This window comes from Helianthus annuus, chromosome 4, assembly GCF_002127325.2.
Source record: "Helianthus annuus cultivar XRQ/B chromosome 4, HanXRQr2.0-SUNRISE, whole genome shotgun sequence".
NCBI lineage: Eukaryota > Viridiplantae > Streptophyta > Magnoliopsida > Asterales > Asteraceae > Helianthus > Helianthus annuus.
The window spans coordinates 174,827,730-174,849,554 of NC_035436.2; the positions used below are offsets into that span (position 1 = coordinate 174,827,730).

At 39.8% G+C, this 21,825-nt stretch overlaps 1 protein-coding gene across 1 annotated transcript; it reads right to left on the minus strand.

Moving 5' to 3' along the window:
* Positions 1 to 1,806: 1,806 nt before the first annotated feature.
* Positions 1,807 to 4,178, minus strand: LOC110933934 (zinc finger BED domain-containing protein RICESLEEPER 1-like). The gene is made up of 4 exons (XM_022177133.1): positions 3,923 to 4,178; positions 2,826 to 3,707; positions 1,929 to 2,713; positions 1,807 to 1,842 (listed from the first exon to the last, which is right to left on the minus strand). Exons 1-4 carry the CDS (start codon positions 4,176 to 4,178, stop codon positions 1,807 to 1,809), a joined length of 1,959 nt encoding a protein of 652 aa, XP_022032825.1.
* Between the last annotated feature and the right edge of the window lie 17,647 nt (positions 4,179 to 21,825).

Sequence of the window (21,825 nt, forward strand, 5' to 3'; positions counted from 1 at the left end):
CGCGAACCACTGGAACGTCTTTGACTTCAACTTTCTTTTTCTTTCCCTTCTCCGCTACTACAATGTTGGCCAAGAAAGCTCGGTATTCCTTGCGGAGATACTTGCTGGCTTGAATACACGACATAAGCTTGAGACCTTTCGACGTTGTTTCACCGTACACACACAGAAGGTCACCATTTGCAAGCGAGAATCGAATCATCTTTTCGAAGCATACGATTTCAGCGTTGTTTTCGCGAAGAAAGTCCATGCCTATTATGACATTGAAACTTCCAAATTGCATCGGAATAAGGTCGATTGGGAAGATGTGGTTGTTGAGTTCGAGGGTACAATCACGGAGCACTGAATTGACGGCAATAGTTCTTCCTGTCGCGACTTCGACTTCGAATGACGAGGATAGATAAGAGCGCTTACGACTAAGCAGCTTCTCGAATTCAAATGACACAAAGCAGTTATCGGCTCCAGTATCAAACAAACATGATGCATAAATACCATTCACAAGGAACATACCATTAACCACGTTGTTATCCGCCTGAGCCTGGTGGGCATTGATGTTGAAGGTTCGGGCATGGGCTGCTTGCTGCTGTTGCTGAGGCTGCTGTTGCTGTTGCTGCTGCTGCGGTTGTTGCTGCTGGGGCTCTTGCTTAACCACCCTGTTCGGGCATCTGTTGGCAAAGTGGTTTGGGTCACCACATGCAAAGCAAACTCGAGCATTAGCTGCTGGCGCTTGAGCTGCTTGTTGACCTTGAGGGGCAGGGAGTAGAGCTTGGTTGATAGTAGCTTGAGCTGGGGCTTGACGAGGACCATAGCGGCAGTTCGCAGTGAAATGACCGTACAGATTGCAGTGAGCGCAAAAACGACAAGCTAGACCCACTGGATGATGATACGAACATGTCGGGCAGAGTGGGTGAGGGCCTGTGTATGCACGCTTTGCTGGCGGTGCATTGATCACTGGAGCTGAGCGCTGGTGCTGCTGCTGTTGAGCTGGTACAGCTTGGAGTGGAGTAGCAGTGGTTGCGGCAGCACAGCTCTTGTTGCTGGAGCTGTTGTTGTTGTTCTTCTTCTTCCTTCTTGAAGACTTGGAGGATTGAGCAGATGAGTCGGTGGGTGTTGCAGTGGCTTGGTGCAGAGACTTGGTTTGCTTATCCCAGAAACCAGACTTGACTCGCTTATCGTTGATCTCAGCGGCGAGTAGGTAGGTTTCCTCTAGGCCTGTAAACGAACCGAACGAACACGAACATCGGTGTGTTCGTGTTTGTTCATTTAAATTTAACCGAACACGAACACGAACACGAACACGTAATCGAACACTTTTTTTTGTTCATGTTCGTTCATTAAAAAATGGAAATGTTCGTGTTCGTTCGTGTTTGTTCGTGTTTGTTCATTAAAAAGCTAAACGAACACAAACGAACACACACAAACGAACAAACATAAACGAATATGATTGAACAAACATAAACGAACATAAAGCAAACATAAATGAAAACTAACGAACACAAAAGAACAAGTCTAGTACATCATAAATCCATCATGATTCTACCAAAACAAACAAGTCTAGTAGATCAAAAATCCATCATGTTAAATAATGGTTCAAAAATAAATAATTCTTCCAAAAATTAATCATAATTATACTAAAAAAAAATCTATAATGATTCATCCAGCCACCGTTCATGTTTCATCCAAAAACCCATGATCCATGTTTAAACCTGTAATAAAAGATATATAAAATACATAAGCTAAAATTAGAGGTTCAAACCTACTATTTGTAAAAAATTAAAAATTCAAAATATTTCACCCAAATCATATTTTTCATTCAAGCTCAATGTATGTAATATCGTCATTTTCCTACAATTAACAACGAAAATATATATTAGTTCTAGACCAATAGTAACAAAAAAATGGTACTATAGTTGAAAGAATAAGCAAATTACCTTGATTTTCTTTTTATGTAGTCCATAGTAATGACGATACCAATCAGCTCCACAAACAAGCATATCAACCATCTCTGTTCCTAAACAAGAACGATGTGGCTCAACAACCCTCCCACCAGCGCTGAAAGCCGATTCAGAAGCAACAGTTGTTATTGGAACAGATAGGATATCAGCTGCCATTTTGGACAAAATTCTATACTTAAGTCTATTCTCTTTCCACCATCCCAAAACATCAAAAGTTGCACCCGTCTCACAAATGTACACTCCTTCCTCTAAATAAGTGGCTAACTCTGACTTCACACGTTCAACAGTATCAAGACTTTTAATATGTTGAGCATACATAGCGCTACCTGATTTCAAACCATCACCAAATCGAGAAGTCATGAAGCTTGATGAACTCTTAGAAGAACCGGCTCTGATCTCGCTTCCACTCCTAGTAGTTGCACCACCAGTTCGAACAACATTCGATTCTGTATGTGCCTCAATATACTCATTAAACAAATCCTCTAAAATGTCATTAACAACTTGTACTTCTTCTTTAGCCTCCTCCGGAGAATAAATTGTCTTGAAAGATAATTTAATTAGTTCCATTTTGTATCTTGGATCCATAACAGCACCCAGAGAAATCAACAGATTGGTAGAGCCCAAATATTTATCAAATTTTTCTTTCATTTTACATGCCATAGATCGCATGCAATCATTCTCCTCCAAAGCTACAGTATCCAATGCATCTTTTATAACGTATAACTCAATGAGAAATAAATTAGAAGTTGGATACTCAGAACCTACAATATTAAAAAACAATTACTTATTAGTATATTGTATAACAAATAGCGAGAGATAAAGTAGAATAAACTAATACCTGAAATTATTTTGGTAGCCTCATTGAAAAGTGACAAGAATGAGCAAACATCTTTACATTTTTTCCAATCATCACCACTTGGTAATTTGGTGTATGTACTTTCTCGATCGGCATAATTCTCAAAAACTTCTTTAAACTCCAAAGCCGTAGACAACATTGCGTATGTTGCATTCCACCGAGTACTGACATCCAAGATAAGATGTCTTTTTTTAATTGTAATTGTTTAGTGAGCTCACTAAAGAGATGTAATCGCCCAGGAGAAGCACCCACATGTTTCACACTCTCACGAACATTGTGAATTATATCTTGAATTTCTGATAGACCATCTTGAACCAACAAGTTAAGAATATGCGCACAACATCGCACATGAAACAACTTTCCATCAAGAGGAAGTTTTTTTTGTAGATTTAAATTATCCATCAACTTTCTAGCCACCACATCATTAGTTTTAGCATTGTCCACAGTCAAAGTAGCCACCTTCATCTCAATATTCCAATCTTTTAAACACTTGAACAAGCAATCATAGATATGAACTCCAGAATATGGCGGAGGCACGTCTACAAAACTCAATATGCATTTGTGAATATCAAAATCCGAGTCTACAAAGTGGCATGTAACTACCATGTAATGGATATTTTGAACGGATGTCCACATGTCAGTTGTGATGCTCACACGATTAACAGTATTCAACATTTTTTGAATTCTTTTCTTTCCAAGTTTGTAACTAGAAACACAATCTTGTCGAACTGATGCACGAGAGATCTTCTCAAATTCCGGATTGGCTTCCTTCATCATCACATTGAACAACTCATACTCAACAAAATTAAATGGCAATTCATGCACCATGATCATATGAGAAATAACCTCCCTCATCCTCACATTGCTAAACTTCCAGTTTTTCACTATTGATGAAGAACCTGATGTTATTCAAGAAAACTATTAATATCACTAAGTAAGAAAAAAAATCATATAAAATATTAAGAAGGAACCTGATGCTTTTCAGAAGAAATATTCAACTTCATTTGTCCTTTGCTTGCGGCTTTTACTTTCGGGCAATACTTTTTTATATGTCTATTTAATGGTGTGGTTGTTCCATCCTTAAACTTGTTAAATTTCTCACCACAGTGTATACATTGATGGACTTCATTTTGATCAGCATTAGTTATTGTGCGAAAATGAACCCAAGCAGTTGATGTCTTCTTTCTTTTCTTTTTAGTGTAATGGGCATTGTCTTCATCATTATTTACTTCATCATTATTTTCTTCATCATTGAGATTTTCTTCTTCATCGTTAACTACAATAACATCATCGCTATTAGGCGCCTTTTTCAGAGTTGAAGTATCTGCGCTTGCTTGAAATTCCATATCATTTGAACGGGGTAGAGACATTTCTCTATTGATAACCTAACAGGAAAAACACTTAATGGTCAAAATACTTTCACATTCCGATTATCGTGTAGAATTGGTATTTATAATATCATTTGCGATACACTAGAACTAGTAAAAACATGAAACAGGTAAAACAATACAAATTGAAAAATGCTAAAATAATGGCTAACATTCCATCAAATGCTAAAAAACAATGGGTAACATTCCACAAAAAAAAAAAAAAATCTTGGTATTTCTTACAAATTACCGTAAACACGTCTATGGATGTAAAATATAAGCCGAGTCGATCTCACGTTAAAATATACTTGAGCTCGGTTCATATAAAATTGCTTTTTAACATATTGTAAAAAATCAAACCTAACTTAATTGTTTAATGAATAACGATCTACAGGTTGGCTAGTCTCATTTATACATAGGAGTATTCCTACACAAGAGAAAGCTAATGTGGCTATTGCTTACAACTTCTAAGCTCTTTTAAGTTATATACATCTACTATATTTCTATATAGTGCATCAACTATAATTAGCCCAATAACATCTCATCTTCAAGATTCTTATAAAATCAATTGGCCAAAATATCATCATTAATATTGTAGCCCACAAATTTCCATTTAATTCCAATTTCATATTCTGGCTCCACGAATGAGATTTCAAGATGAGATTAAGTGCTTTGACTTTTGTTAATTTACATACATGCATATGTAGGAACTTACATATATCTACATATATGATATGAGAACATACCTCTTAACAGTCGATGAAGAAAAGAAGAGAGAAGAGTTTGTGGGGTTGTGCCGTATGCGACTAATGATGAAAGAAAAAAAGAATAGTTTGCGTACGTTTAGAAAACTATATCCTAAAATTTCTAGGTTTTATTTCATATAAATGGTAATATAGGTGATTGCTTTCTTAAAATTTGGACTACTATATATTTATATTTATATACTTAACTATTTTAAAAAAGTAAAAAAAATATATTTGGGTTTTTAAATCGAATATATATTTGAAATTTTGTTTGATATTTAAAAGAACGAACACGAACAAACGAACATAAACGAACACAAACGAACATAAACGAACATATATGAACGAACATAAACGAACGTTCATGAACATAAATGAACGAACAAAGCATGTGTTCATGTTTGTTCGTTTAGTTAAACGAACAAATATTTTTGTTCATGTCCGTTCATTTATTAAATGAACGAACATAAACGAACTTCCCGCCGAACATGTTCATGAACTGTTCATGAACGTTTGGTTCATTTACAGGCCTAGTTTCCTCGATCGTTGCTGGCTTGGCGGTGTGAACAAAGTCGGCTACACAGTCGGGTAGGGCTCGGATGTACTTCTTGATGGCTTGATCTGAGGTCTTGACTTGATCAGGACAGATAATGCTAAGCTGCTTGAAGCGAGCAGTGAGAGCAGCGTTGTCTCCATCCTTCTGCTTGATTCCCCAGAACTCGTCCTCCAGCTTTTGGCGTTCATGAGGAGGACAAAATTCTTCGATCATAATCGCTTTCAACTCCTTCCATGATAGCCCGTAAGCTGCATCATTTCCGCGCTTGTTTCGTTCGGCCGTCCACCAGTCTAGAGCACGGGACTGGAAGACGCCTGTAGCATTGAGAGTGCGGAGATGCTTGGGACATCCGTTCTGGCGCAGAGTGACTTCGACTGAGTCGAACCAGTGAAACATGGCTGTTGGATCATCTTCGCCAGTGAATTCTTTTGGTCCGCATGCTTTGAACTGCTTGAAGCTGAAAGCAGCCTTGCTTGAATCCTTAGGGATTTCAGCTCGAGATTCTTCTGACGACTTGCTAGCGTTTTCATACACCTCACTCACAGCTTTCGCCACAGTTTTGGAGATGATGGCAGCGAGGCGTCTGTCCCTCTTTTCCTGGCGGGTAAGTGGGGTTCGGTGTCGGGATCCTGACGACGACATGGTCTGCATTAGACATCGTCACGAGACTCAACACAACGAAATCGAATCTCACCTCGCACGTCTAGACTACTAAAGCTTAGAATCACGTCGAATCACACATAACACATAAACACATAAGCACATAACCACGGATACACGTAAGCACAGAAGCACATAGAACACAGAAGCACAGAAGCACATAAGTACTTAGAGCACAAAACACAGACACACGTAAATTACCTAGGCACTTAATCACTGAGGTAGTCAGAAAACAGAAACCTATCCTTCAAAGTTCGCGTGTCGTTCGTATGGCGATTGCGTAAGGCATATCGAGTAGCACAGTACAGTATATCCTAGCTTGGTCGTATAACATAACATACCGTGATGTCATCTAGATTGCAGCAACTGAGGATCGATCAGGGATAGAATAACGGTACAAGTCGTGTGTGTCGATTAAAATGATAGCAGAATCGAATAACATCCCAAAGCAAAGCACGAAACAGAGAAAGCACACATAAACACATAAAATCAGCGAGCCATCAGAGTATGCGGTTGCGGTTCTCAGAATTGAAACACGTAAAATCGAGAGATAGATTGTCTGCGGCTACTAGACATCGACTACCCAAGGCAACTCGTCTATTCATAGTAGACTTGTCATCACTTCGACTCTAGAGGTCGTGTCTCTGCCTCGATTCTCGGGCATTCCACACGCGTCCCCTAGGTCATACTTGTGAGTTCAGGTCGTTGGAGTCCATCGAGGCCTTGGTGAGATAAATAAGGTCCAGAACAAACTGCCAAGGTCAGGGTTTCACCCCTTGGCTTAGCAATCTTCCTTGTTTTTAATAAAATAAAGGAGGTTACTCGTCAAAATATAGATTTCACTCCTGATTTGGCATAACCTCCTTTGTTTGTTGGTGAAAATAATGAGATAAGCATGAATAAATGGATAAAATCAGCATAAGTCAGGCAGTTTGGTCAGGAGTTTGCGGCTTTCACACCTATTCCTAACTAAATCTACCGACTTTATTTGAAAATTCGAGTGCAGTGATAGTGGAGGATTGCAGAATAAGCACATAAACTTGGTCTGATGGTTCCTAACTATAGTCTAGGTCTCTAAGACAGCGACCCGGACTAGGTCGTGTCTGCCTAATTCCCTATAGTTATGGCTCTGATACCAATATGTCACACCCCAACCGATGGCGGAATCATCGGGGCGCGACACTGAGCGAAACAGATTGTCCAGAAGTTTCCACAACAACTATAATATAAATTCAGTTAACATGACACGTCCCATACAGTGTCCCAAATAAATAACAAGTTATCATAGAAGCAACTAGGCAAATAATTCCATTCCGACAACTCAGATTTAATTATTACAGACAAGTGTTTATTATTTCTAGACTCCCTAGCCTCGATTTCATCACCATGCGCCTAAGCATCCTAGCAACTTAAGTACCTGTCACATACGTTAAAATAAAGTCAATACATATAATGTAAAGGTGAGCACACAGGTTTGATAATAGCATATAGAGTTCGAATAGTTTACGCATAACCAGGCACGTACACAGAGGAAAACGATGCATGTTAATTATCGACATGGGACCATCGATACCAACGACTGCGGGTTGACCGTCCGAGACGGTTCGCAATACAAGATTACCACCGTAATCCATGCAAGTAATTGTCCTTAACAACCCCCATGTGAACGGGTGCTGAGTCCAAACTATAGTACTATGTTGCTAAGGCAGGTAGATAGCACTCCACGTGTAAACATAATAAACAGCATTCATTTAGTCAAGTAGCACATGCAATTTGGTTAGCGTTCAAATAGTTTGTGTTTGATTGTGATTTGGTAGGTAACGTATGTAACACCCAAAAGTGCTAAAAGCAAAAGGGGATCGAGTATACTCACAGTGATTGATTGTGGATTGAAGGGAGCGCTGAGAGTAAGATTAGCCTGAATAGTTCGATAGCATAACGATAAGTAATGCGGAGATGCAACAAGTGTGAATAGATCGAATAGGCTGGTCGATCGAACGGCAGGTTCGATCGAACGGCCCGTTCGATCGGCTGGTATATCCGATTGGACAGTCCCGTTCGATCGGCTGGACCATTCGAGTGGATTGTTTCTTCCTCTGGTGTGTTTGTGTTAGAGGATTTGAACTTTTGAAGTTTTCGTTGTAGTATTTGAGAACACTGAAGTGTTCCTACCTTTCAAGTCGATCGATCGAACGGTTCGTTCGATCGGCTAGCTTGCTCGATCGGTTAGCTCACTCGATCGGCTAGCTCACTCGATCGGCTAGGACTTCAGAGTTAGCCCTCAACTAAATGTCACTCGATCGAACAGTCTGTTCGATCGGCTGGCATTCCCTACTACAAACGAGTTGTGAAAACGATTAAGTGTTGAAGCATAGTATCTCATGATCCGAACAGTAATGTTTACCAATCGTGTGACCTATTCGATCGAACACTACTTCTTCAATACTATACTTCAAAAGTTTGGAAAAGTGGGACGCCATGTGCTAGCCGATCGGCTGGCCCGGTCGATCGGCTGGTATGTCCGATCGACTGGGCTGTTCGATCAGCCTAGCCGTTCGGCCAGCAAGTCTGACATGGTCGTCCTTTCGTCTAACACTTGGTCGTCTGGTTACTTGTCATTATATCGAGGTAGTTTGATAATGAGTTGAACTATGATACCTTCGTTCTTACTTGTCTCTCCGGCTCGGACAGGAATCACCCAAATCCGTCCGTTGAGCGGTTCGGAACGTCGGCTTAGAGTTTAACCCGAAATCGATGAACCTTGTTCATAGAACCCGAATCTTGAACCTTTTAACTGTTTGAATGATTAGTTAGCCGGTTTAAGCTCCGTTTCTATCGGTTTGAAGGTATTGAGTGTAAAAGAGTTGAAAGAAAGTTGGGATTCCTTCTTCCAATCCTTCACAACTTGTGGATGTTTAGATCTTTGATAGATCTTAGCTTGTTTATGTGGAAATCGGTTAGATCTAAGCTAATCATAGTTGAATGAGGCCAAAACATGATGTTCTTCAAGAACACCATGATGACATCACCCAAGAACACTTAGATCTTGGTGATTTCACGGTTAGAATCCAAGTTTCGAAAGATAGAAAGGTGTAGAATCAAGTAATGATCGAGATCGTACAAGAATTAGAGTGAAAACTTACCGGGATTGAGAGAAATCTGAGAAAAGGTGAAGAAGATGGCTGGTTCGGTCAGAGCTTTCCAAAAATGGAAAGTATGACAATGACAGCCCTATTTATAGGCTCCAAAAGAGGAAAGTGGCAGCCGATCGGCCAGGAGCTCCGATCGAGTGGGCTGCTCGATCGGCTGGCAAGATACTAGCTGATCGGCTGGCCTGTTCGATCAGGTTGCCTCCTGTTCGATCCGCGACACACTTTTGGGTATTTTGTGACGATTTTCGACGTTTCGATTTCGATGGACGATGATACGAATACGATAGAGTTCCTAGTCAAATTACTTTCAGTCCCCACTACTGTATCTAACATACAATCTTCTATAGGTCACGTTTCGATGTCGGTTTCAATTGAGTTCGATTGCTTTTCGAGTTTCGATTCGATTTTCGATTTATTTGCTTGAATACCACACCAAACATAAAGTAAACATGCGCAAGTAACACGTAAGGCACACACACACATATATCAATACCACAATTCGCATAATTCGAGTCTCGAGTTCGATTGATCGTTAGATCGACTTGATTACTGATTAGTTAACTTTATCGCATTGCTACTTCCTACTATTCACAGTCGTAGATCGGTTTGCTTTAAAACACATTCGATTACTTCGATTCTTGCTGATTACAACACTTACTCCACATAATACAACTAAAACATGAAATAGACTATCTACAGTCAAAGAAAGTCTGAGTTGACTTGGACTTTGACTTTGACATTCGAAAACACGGGGTGTTACACAAGGACAGTGTTAATTTATAACCCGGATTCTCACAGAATCGAGGTATTAGGGTCTGAATCACAGTTCCTTACCCTTTATAGACAGTGAGTTGCAGACTTCTACTGTCTCTTAGTCCCAGAGGACATTAATTTATTACACGCAGGCACATCATCCCCAATGGATGGTTATATAAATACAGGGAATTTTTAAATTAACCCAATTTAAAGATGGCCTGTGTGATTTATACTGCATCACAGTTTGCCAAACTTGCTAACATACCTACAGATGTTAACAAGGTTTTGGAATCTTTTAGACAGGCTCTACCATCTTGGCCATGTCTACAATGACACGTGGCTAGGTTTTACCCCTAAGATTCTCTTAATTTTAAACGCATATCAATCCTAAGTTGAGACGTTAATTATGGATCTGAATCTAATTATGGAGGTACCATCTTGGCCTTGTCTTAAAATGACACATGGCTAGGTCTTGTCCCTTTTTAGATTTTGCCATTTAATAGAAATGGTAGCTCTTCTTTATTAGGAATGTTATTTTCATTTTACTTTTTATTTTAAGTTTATGCAAGCACTTATTAATAATAAACATTTATGAAAATTTAAATTCAATCATTCCATTAATAAAGACTTAATAGTACAATACTTGCCCTAAACGGGACTTCTACAAAATAACATGCCCGCGCAGGGGCGAAACACAAACAAACAAACCCACGCAGGGGTTAACTGAAAGACATGCCCACGCAGGGGCAGAATACTAAAAGACAAGCCCACACAGGGGCTGAATACAGAAACAACAAGTCCACGCAGGGACTGATTACAACTAAAACAAATAAATAACAACAAGGCCTTTAATGACCCCTTCTCTTGGACTTCCCCTTGAGCAAGTCTGACATACCCTTGAAGAAGCCTCGGTTGCTTTCGCGGTCTTCACAGACCACTTGCTCGACTCGGTTCAATCGGTCGAGAACTTCTTGTTGGCGCTCCGGCGGGATTAGCTGTGGCTGCGGCGGCTGGTACTGAGGTTGAGGAGGTGGTGGACGCTGGTACCCATAAGTTGGGTAACCAGTGGTCCAAAGACCACCATAAGGTCCCTCTGGGTGACGTGCGTTGTAGTCCCATGCCTCCTTATATGGGTCTACGTTGGCATAGTCGAACTGGGTATGAGCCGGCTGCTCAAAAAGGTTGTACGCCGCTGAGCTGGCGTAAGCAGGTATTGGGTTGTCAAAACCCAACGGAGGTGCCATAGGCACTGAGTTGACTTCTGGAATGGGGTTTGATGGACCCCCCATTTGCGGTTCTTCTTCTTCTTCCTGGAGTGGCGGATAATGACTGCCACTCGATGGTTGGGGAGTGCTAATGCGGACTCCCCCTCGCACGGACATCCGTGCGTTTGACCTTCTCCGCCTCGGCGGCTCCGGAGGCGGTTGTTGCTCTACTGGTGGTGGTGGTGGCGGAGTGACTGCCACGAAATGTGAATCATGAGAAGGATCCTGTTGCTGTTGTTGCTGCTGCTGATACGGAGACGAGTGGTGAGAGGGGGTAAAATACCAGTCAATGTTTCGGAATCTCTCCTCGTAGCTGTCCGGACCGCGATAAGGAGATCCGTGAAATGAAGACCCATCTGAGATCTCGATGGGGTGGTTTGGTGTTCCTGATGCTGGTTCCACGGGGTCCGTGTCTTCATCCATATCGTCAGCATGATCTCCTGAGAAATGATCCTCAGGTCCTAGTGGGTTGAATCCCACGGGTTCTGGAAAGTTGTTGGCCGGGTTGAACCGGCTTTGGAAGACTGGGGTTGGGTCGTTACATGAATGGTGAGAACTGGACCTTTGTAAGGGTATGAATGAAGGTGGTTGATTATTGGGCTCATTCTCTGACTGGGGCCCAAAGGAATGCAAGTATGAAGGTGAGGAGCTGAGGGAGACCGATCGCCTCCTGGGCTCAACATAGAGCCTCCACGGCTCTTGTGGGCTCGTACTCATTGTAATGGAAGGTGTTCGCCGGTGTGAGGGCCCGGCTTCATGATCGTGGCTTGTGAAAGGAGCCTTTCCCCGTCCACGTCTCATTCGTGGTGGCATGATTAAACATGTTAACAAAATGATACAATAACATATATATATAAAATAAAATAAAGACAAAATGAAATAAAACAAAGCAGAGTTTGTCCTATGTTCTTTGTCTAGACTCGGAACTCGAGGAATGTGCATTTATTTAACTAAGATTAAACACAGAAGGCTAGTGTTTAATTCGCTCAGCGTTGGCTCTGATACCAACCTGTCACACCCCTATTTTCCACGTGTCACCGGTGGGCCCGGTGGGGGTTCCGTGACGTAGTTGATATCGTCATAGTCAAACATACAATATATAAATGCACAACGGAAGCAAAGAAAGATTTATTTCAACTTAATAATATTGTAATATCCAAGTATCACAAAATAGTCGAAATAGATCCACAGGCAGATCCAAACAAAAAAGGAAACTTTAATTCAACAGACTTCATGCATCCTAAGCTTGCGAGACTTCTACGAATGCTAAGGAGTGGCCAGCCTATTACGCATAGTAGCTGCACTTAGCCTTTTTGGAAAATACATCAGTTTACACTGGTAAATACAATTTAACTGACTCATTTTGAAAATGTTTAAAAATTGATTTAAATGCTCGTGGCACAAAACTTTTTATAACTTGGGATAATTATTTGCTTAATAATCTTGTAAAAGAATTACATGTCTGTTATGCGTTCAGTTGCCCGGGTCGTGCTGGGTTAAAGATTAATGGACTCACCACTTAATATAATTCCGCCGCGAGACTTCTCTCGACCGACGATTATACTTATTGAAATGCACTACGGGTGTACGCCTACACCCGTGTGCTAAGGTCGTGGCCATTCTTTGAATGATGCCAAGGATATCCGAGACATGGTCATTAAACCCCCAAAGGCGTTAAACAAACAAAACAACATTTTTAAACGGGTTAATTTGACAACACTTAGCCACCAACTGGTTAAGGTCAATTCCCCGACCAAGCGGTATTTTATATACCGTACCCCAAGCCCGTATAGGGAAAATAAGTTAAACGTATTTACCTGAGCAAAGTATAATTCAAATACAGCGAGTGCACGTAGCTTTTACTGGGCTCCTAGATCTGGAAGTTAAGGTTTTAATAACCTATTAGAATCCTAACGGGTCTTAATCTTAGACCGGTTAGTTTTATATAAGGATTACGGTTTTAAACGCATGATAAAGCGAAAACCGTTTTAGAATGTGGTTTTGACCCAACAAGCTTGTGTGCTTGTTTAATATGGGTAACATAATCACATTCTGGATTTTGAGACCGAAAAGATATGGTTTGACCCGTTTCGGCTAAAATGGGTAAACTAGTTACATAAGCCGATCCAAACGCGTAAAGTGCGTAACGAGTAACCATAAGAGTCATATACAAGTTTCTGAAGTTAATATGCCTAAAATATGTTGTGATATCAGAATGATACCTTCCATTATGCCCCAAATGGTTTTAAACCCAAACTATGCCTCATAAGGGCATTTTGGTCATTTTAAAGGGTGTAAAAGAGTTTAAATATTAATCTGAGTTACAGGTCGGAATAAATCAGTAAGTATACTCATTTTATCATGTTATATCAGTAGGATATCAATTATATGTGAAATTTATAACTTATAACCATTCTATGCTCCGTAGGGGCATTTTGGTAATTTCACATAGGCCTAAAGGGTCAAAACTGGAAATCTGAATTAATTTATTTCCCTACTGTTTAAAATATAAAGTTTTACTAATTACATCAGTAAGTTTAACCCCTTATGCTTAACAAGGTTCTAGTGCATACTTATGTGCTAAAAACGCTTAAAAAGGCGATTTGGAGCCATTTCCGGGTTTTCTGTAAAAAGCTGATATTTTTAATATTCCAGCAGGCTCAAAATAATTTATTTAACATAACAAATCAGTAGAAAAAGGTTTGGGGTCAAAAGGATTTGTAAAACTCATTTTATGGCTTAAAAGGGCAAAACCGGCATAAACCGAATTAATCTTAGAACACTAAGTTATGCTCAGTTTAAAATTAAATAAAAATCTTCAAAAATCCCAACATATTATTTTATAACAGTAGGTATAAGGTTTTGTATAAAAATTCGGGTTTAGATAGGCTATATGTAATTTACGCCATTTAATTACTAAAGAAGCTTTAAATTACGCTATTGAGCATAACTCTTAATCTACACCTCAAACTGATCTCAAATTTTAGGTGCAAGTTTATAAATCAGTAACTAAGGTGTCAACTCTTTTACATTTTCAAAAATCACATTTTAAGGTCAAATGGGCATAATGGTCAACATATAAGCGATTAACGGAAACATGCATGTGAATAGGATATCTAATGAACCAAGTTGTATAATCTCAGAGAGTTATACTAACATGAAAATAGGTCCAAGAGAAGCTCTAAGGCAATCCTAATCTTGGCTTAAACGGGTCAGAACTGATAGTCAAAGCAATAGTCAAACTTTGCGACTTTCGGTTCCAAACCGAGCTTAAACTGAAAATTGTCGAGTTGAACATGTTCTTACATTAATTACCAAGTTATTTTAATGATCAAACAGGTTGCATGTATCCTACATTGCTAATTATGCATTAATTCGCAAATAACCTTTCTGTTGACTTTTTATAATCATCTTTGACTCGACAATTAACATAGTTAGAGTGGGATTCTGGAAATACCCTTTTAAGGGTTTATTACCCACATAATTACCTACTTAAAGGTACTTTTAATTCGGGATATTAGTGGGTAATTATTGACTAATCCCGAAGTCAAACCTTAATTACGACGGTTTGACTTTTAGCTAATTAACCAAGCTAAAACGAATTAAGAAGGGTTAAGGACACTTACAAGAGTCCTAATTATGCTTAGGGATCACTAAGAATGCTTGTGGCTGACCAGAGGGCTTCAGAGAGTGAACTTGTGAACTTTGTAAGTGAATGCACAAATTGGTCACAACTTGGAAGCTCTTATATAGTAAAATCAAGTCCCTTAGATGATGCCAAACAAGTCTACACTTGTTACCAGATGTTTACAGGTGCCCCTATGCATGAAAAACCATTGGAGGAACCTCTGGTATAAGAAAACAACCTGTAGGTCCCTCTCGGATGAGATTCAACCTTAACCTTGTTATACTAACCCACTAGCAAGTGCGGAATCCAAGCTAGTGAGCAAACCGGGATGAAACAAGCACAAACACACAAGGTTCACCGATTAACACAACTTGTATTAATACGAATGAAGGGTTCGGTTACAAGCTCAATGTTTACAAATCTGTATTGCAAACTCTCAAAGTGTGTGTGTGTGTGTTCACAGAATGCTCTCCTTCTCTCTTGTGTCAACTCTCTAAAGAACACACACTGCATGGGTATATATATACCCAGCAATGGTTGCCTGTCCGAAGGATCCGATAGATGATCGAAGGATCATCTATTGATGTCAAAGCCATCGAAGGATCCACAAATACCTCGAAGGATGGTGTATCCTTCGAGGTCCATCAGAATCCATCGAAGCATATCTTTCGTGGTCATCGAAGGATCTACACTATCCTTCGATGGGCTATCCTTCGACAGAGATGTATGAACAACCATTTTCTAACTGTTCGGCCAAGTCAAACCAGGAGGACGGTTGACTTGGTCAAATTACAGACTAACAAAGACATCGTTTTACATCATGACCGAAAACAGACAAAGTACAGACATAAGTGCACCAACAAACTCCCCCTTGGCTGTAGCTTTGTCTCGATTTTGGTCATCTTTGATCTTCGCGTCTTCAAGACTCTGATGTCCTTTTAAGTCTTCAATGTCGGAGGATCTTCAAAGTCTTCACGTCTTGAAAGCAGAGAGTGTATCAACAAACTACCCGTATCATGTAGGAAGTGTGTTGACAAACTCCCCCTTAACATAAGCTTCCCCTTGAGTTATGCTTGTGAATGACTTGATCTTTACAGCTTGAGATCCTGGTGGTGTTGATGATGGTCAGCAGCAACTCGATCAACTTCATCATTTGAGTGCCTTCACGTCGTGTCTTCATTCCGAAGCTTGTCATCGACCATGTTCTCCTTGCCTTTAGAATCTGCACATGCAAGAAATCTAAACGCGTAATGAGAACAACTGCTTGGAATATAGTTAGTATAAACAAATGACACACGTATGACCATGTCATAAACAAACACGTCCGACAATTTGAAAGTTTAATAAATTTGTCAGTTTTAGATTTAACTTTCAAAAACTTGCAAATTTCGACCGTTTATGAAGATTTTGTCAATTCGGTTTTTGTGCAGGTTTCAGGTAGCAAAGACTCGAGTTCCAACATCGTACGATCGAAAATAAAGCAGAAATAAAATCTTTTTGGTATTTTTTTGAATTTTTCAAATGTAAAGACTGAAAGCAGTAAATAAATATATACATACATTCTTTTTGCGAGTTTCGAGGGTAAGAGAATCATATCAGTGTATGGTCATGCCAAGACACTCTTGTTGTTCAATTAGTTAACATTAAGATAAGCATCCTATAACAATTATCGGTATTGTTGTCCACTTAAGCTCAACTTATCAGATGTAATCATGTTTAGGGGATACGTTAAGGTATGATTTATACTTACCGACCGGTGTTCATCCACATCACGACACATTCCCGTATCAAGGTATGCACGAGGGTTCATCTTACCGGTGAGTATACCGATTATCATCTGTTTGACCGTATATGATGTGAGATTCTCACTTATTTTGATGTGAAAACAAGCCCTATGTGATATAATCACTTATTGATGAGGAACTTGATTTTCGATGCATGAGGGCACAGGAGCAAGTCCGTGAACAGGTCAGTACTTCCGTACAGCAGAGAGACGAACTTGACTCCCGGATGAATGTGATATTTTATCACTTATTTTGTATGGACATGTGATTGTTTATCACTTATTGAGGTCGAATGCAGTATGTAATATGTACACGTATGTATAGTATCATGGAAGATCTAGACTTGCGTCCCCGTTATTTTTCGGTAAAAGATACAACCATGATACCCAGATGACAAGCAGCATAAAGACCGAATATCTCAGAACCTCGGCAATCTATCAAACGAAATTTCGGTACTAAGACCATATGCCAATGAATGGTTCCCACCTGATCTTCAGTCGATTTAAGATTTATATCACACTGCACACTTTAAAATGATTGTGAGCCTACCGATACATCTTATATAGAGCTGCTTATCGTTTTTCATTTAAGGTTTAAAGAGGTTTGGATAGACCACTGATGTACTATCATTTTCTCTTTTGCTTGCCAGGAAACTCATTTTTGTTTTTCTATTGTTTTTGTGTTTTTGAAATTTTTTCGATGTTTTTGGATTTTCAGATTTTTGGATTTACTCCCCCTAAAATCAACAAACTAAGATAAATATAAAACACAAAGATATATACAAAAATGATTTCCCGATGTTGGTTTACTCTTGCTTGACCTTAATGCCATTTACCAATAATAAAAGGTCAAATCTTGATTTGTCAAATGCATTGGTAAAAAGGTCGGCACGTTGGTCATCGGTGTGGACCATGACAACATTGACGAGTTTCATAAAGAAACAATCACGTGTGAGGTGATATTCGAGATCAACGTGTCAGGCCAAAGAGTGCTGTATGAGATGATAATAATTCATAAAGCAGCTTAAATATCGACAAGCATAAGAGAGATTAGAAGTTCAAAACCGTATCCTGCAACTGCTTCGTGCATTGCAAGGAATCTGAGTGCTCTCCCAAACTTGATATCCACCCGGTGTGGACTTCAAGGTCGAATTTGCAGCTACTGAGAAATCTCTTGACAGCAACAAGATCATAAACCTCCGGGTCCGGCTGGTCTTCCATATTGCACCAGCGAAGGTCTTTGACTTTCTCTTTCAGAAATGGTGTGCGGATGTTCAATCCATGCCAAAGCTTCTGCACATATTTCATTGAATTCTTTCCTGAAGACCCGATCAAAAACCATAGCAACCAACTTTTGGCATGTTCTTCATTTGGTCGAATTTTGCAACTTCATTCAACCACATTCTTTCCCAACATATCCTTCTTCTTTCCTTTTTCCTTCCTCTCTCTCCATCAATGGCAACAACATTCTCCTAGATATATCAATATTTCGGATCCTTATGTCGCCAAACTTGTGCATGGACGCTCCACTATCAACAATCCTAAGACTATTAATAGTTCCTCCTGGAACATCCTGCACACTCATTCAGAGATTAGTTGGAGAGGGGGACCCAAGCCTTTGTGGACTTGGGTCGTCCCTGATCATCAAGGAAAGTGATCTCAATCACTTGATGATTAGGAAAAAGAATTTGTGGTGCTCCCCCTGATTGAATTACCTGTTTTTGTTTCCAAGCTTGTTGTCCTTTACCAGTATTTGTATTAATTGTTTTTGCATTTACTGGTTTTACAGTTGTAGATTTTGCGTGTACAGGTTTTTCTTCTTTGACCTCTGATTTTAAGGCCTTCTCAATTACCTTTTGATTCTTTTGTTTTAACTTCTTTTCCCTTTCTTTCAAGACACGTGGGTCTTGTTTCGGGGAAACCGGTTGTTTTTGGTAATTGCTTTCTTGGGGAGCACTCGTTTTTCCTTTCAACTTTTGCAGGTATGGGCAGTATCTTACAATGTGCCCAACTGTGCCACATTCAAAACACATTCTCCGCTCTACAAACCTCGGGGAAACATGTTGATGACCAGACGGAGAACCAGACACTGAACTTTGTGATCTAGATGTGCTTGGACCTAAGTCACATCCATTGGTGTGTTGGGTATAATTGTTCTGATCATTTCGTTTTAAAATTCTAACTTGTTTTACAAAATCAATGTTAGATTTATTTTGAAATGTTTCAAGTTTGTCCGTACCTTTGGATCCAACAAAGTTCACTTTCTGTTCTCTTTTCTTAGCTGGAGCTCTTTTGTTTTTCACCCTTTGAACCTTAGGTTGCTCAACCTTAGATTGTTGAATTTTAGGTTGTGTAGCCTTAGGTTGAGTAGCCTTAGACTGTTCAACTTTAGGTTGTTCAACCTTTGGTTGTTCAGTCTTAGGCTGCTGAATTTTTGGTGCTTGAACATTCTTGTTCTGAGCCTTCTTTCCCTGTACTTGGCCCTTACCCTTTCCAGAATTGACTTGTTGTTTTCGCTCAACTGTTAGTTTTTGGTTTCCGTATTGTTTTCTAATTTGTTCACCCGGAATTGGATCACATTGGGTGACGGTTACTTTGCTACCTTTGTTTCCCAAAAACTTATCAGTACGTCCTTCAAAAATTTGCTCAATTAAATCTTGATTTACATTTTTAATTGAAAAATCTTTGTCAGAGTATATTTTGCTATCTCCTTTGAGCGTATACAACAAGTTATTCCCTTCAGGGCTAACTACAAGGGATTCCATTGCCTTTGACATTTCAGTCTTACTCGGTTTCACTGGTGGATCACACAGAATGTGATTCTCGATAGGAATATCTGTTGTAACCGAGTTAGACTGTTGTTCCACAATTTCTTCAGATTCATCGTCCGAAGAATCAGCATCCTCAATAATGGGAGGACTCTGTTCCTTAACACACGATGGATCTGACACATTCTCAGATTCTGATTGCCCTGAGGATGATGTAACAGTTGTGAACCCGAGGCCTGCTGCAAAGTCATCTGGACCGAGTGGCACAGTAGGTTCAAAACGGGGCATATCCTCGTCATTAGGCAATTTGGAATAATTGTGATTCATTGGGGGAGGGCATGATTTGTAACCAATACATTTTGTATCCCCCTTTTTCCTTTGAACATCAATGATGTGATCCAATACGTAGCGGGAATTGGAATAGCTTTCCAATTTCTGCTTAATTGTCTCACATTCACACCGAGCTGTTGCTAACTCCACCATTTGCTTTTCAATTGTGTCAATAATATTATTGTTAGCATGTTGTTTCCGCAAAACAGCCTTTTGTAATTCTGAAACATCATGTCTTAATGACGCAATTGTTTCTTTAAATTCCTTTTCATTCCTGGTTAAAAACAAGTTAGCTTCGGTTGCTTTAGAAAGATCTACAATCAATTCTTGATTGTGTTTCTGTGTGATTTCAAACAAACTCTCCTTTTCTGCATATTCTAAACACTTTGCACATTCAACAGGAACATAAACAGAATCAGAGTTAGTATCACATACCTGAGAAGTTTGACCTTCTGCGTGAGCCATAAAGGCTGTATGGAAAGAAAAAGATCCATCTTCAGAGAAAAACTTAGCAAGCTTCTCGGAAGTTCCAGCAGATTTCTGGCAGAGAATAGATCTCCTCTTGCATAATGCTTCAGCTTCAGCCAAAAGCTCCTCAACTTCCAAATCCAAAGCATCACTTGACAAATCACCAGCATCACCAGCATCACGTGATTCTCCATTCATGCTCCCACTATAACCCGAGCTATCTTCATCTTCCGAAGATTCACCAGCAGACACGGGTTCAACTACCTTCTCAACCACTTTAGCATAACATGCTGTTCCACCATTTCCTCCTTCTCCGAGCTGAAGACTCCAGTTGCATATCTCATCAGCTTGAACCACTAACCCTCTGTGGGAATTAGTGTTTGTGGATCCAGATGTATTTCCTCCCACGGGAACTATTTGTCTGTCAGAATTGTTGTTCTGTTGTTGTTGAGGCTGTCTTTGATTCCTGAAAGGATTCTGATTGCCATGCTTAGATGGCTTCTGACATTCCCGCTTGAAATGACCCTTTTCACCACAGTTGAAGCAGGTGACAGCATTCTTATCAAAACCATACTTGGTGTTGTTGTTGCTTTCCAAGTTGGTTCTCCCTGTCCTTTCCATGAACTCTTTTGCTCTTCGAATAGCACTAGCAAGAGCCCATTTGATATCCATCATCTCAAACTCTTCTTTATCAACTTGCTGATAATCTTCATTGGTTAGATTGATATTTCCAATCTGACCTGCAACCAACCCACAGTAAGCACTAACCAAGGTGTTCAACATCTCCATATGCTCCTTTGCTATCTCGACACTGACTTTTGAAAAGTTGGAAGTGTCCAATCTGACAGTGTTCGGATTAGAAGTAGCTTGAAAGCTTGAAGAACTTCCATAAAACCCTTGCTGTTGCGGTTGCACATACTGTTGTTGAGAAAAAGAATCTGATCTTGAATACATCTTCGTGTATGCTGAAGGATCAAACTGATTAGTTGTTGAAGGTCCGGTGTTTGAGATGAAGGCTGTTTGAAGCTTCGCGTGTTGAGAGGCTGGTTTTTCTCCACTGATACCTCCTGCAATCCCAAAGTACATCTCTGGATTTTGAGGAGTTAGTGTTCTTTTTGCCTTAAGCTTTTCTTCCACATCTTTGTTCTCCAATTTCTGAATTAGCTCATAAACGGTGATTGTGTCCAGAACACCATTTTCCTTGAGAATTTCCAGATAACCGCTCCATTTTGCTGGTAAGCTGTCAGCAAATCTCTTCACCATTTCTTGTGGAGTGGCAGTGACTTTAAAAGCGAACATCTCGCTCAACAAGTGATGAAACCTTGTAGATAACTCTGCCAAAGTCTCATTCTCCAAACACGTGAATCCTTCAAACTCTTTCTTCAGTAATTCTTGCTTGATCTTTCTAGATTGAGCATTTCCTTCACATCGTAGCGTGAGCATATCCCACAAGCTTTTAGTGGTTGTGCAGTAAACAAACTGGTGGTAAATATCTCTGTGAAGAGCTTGTGTGAGAATCATGAATGCTTTCTTTTCTA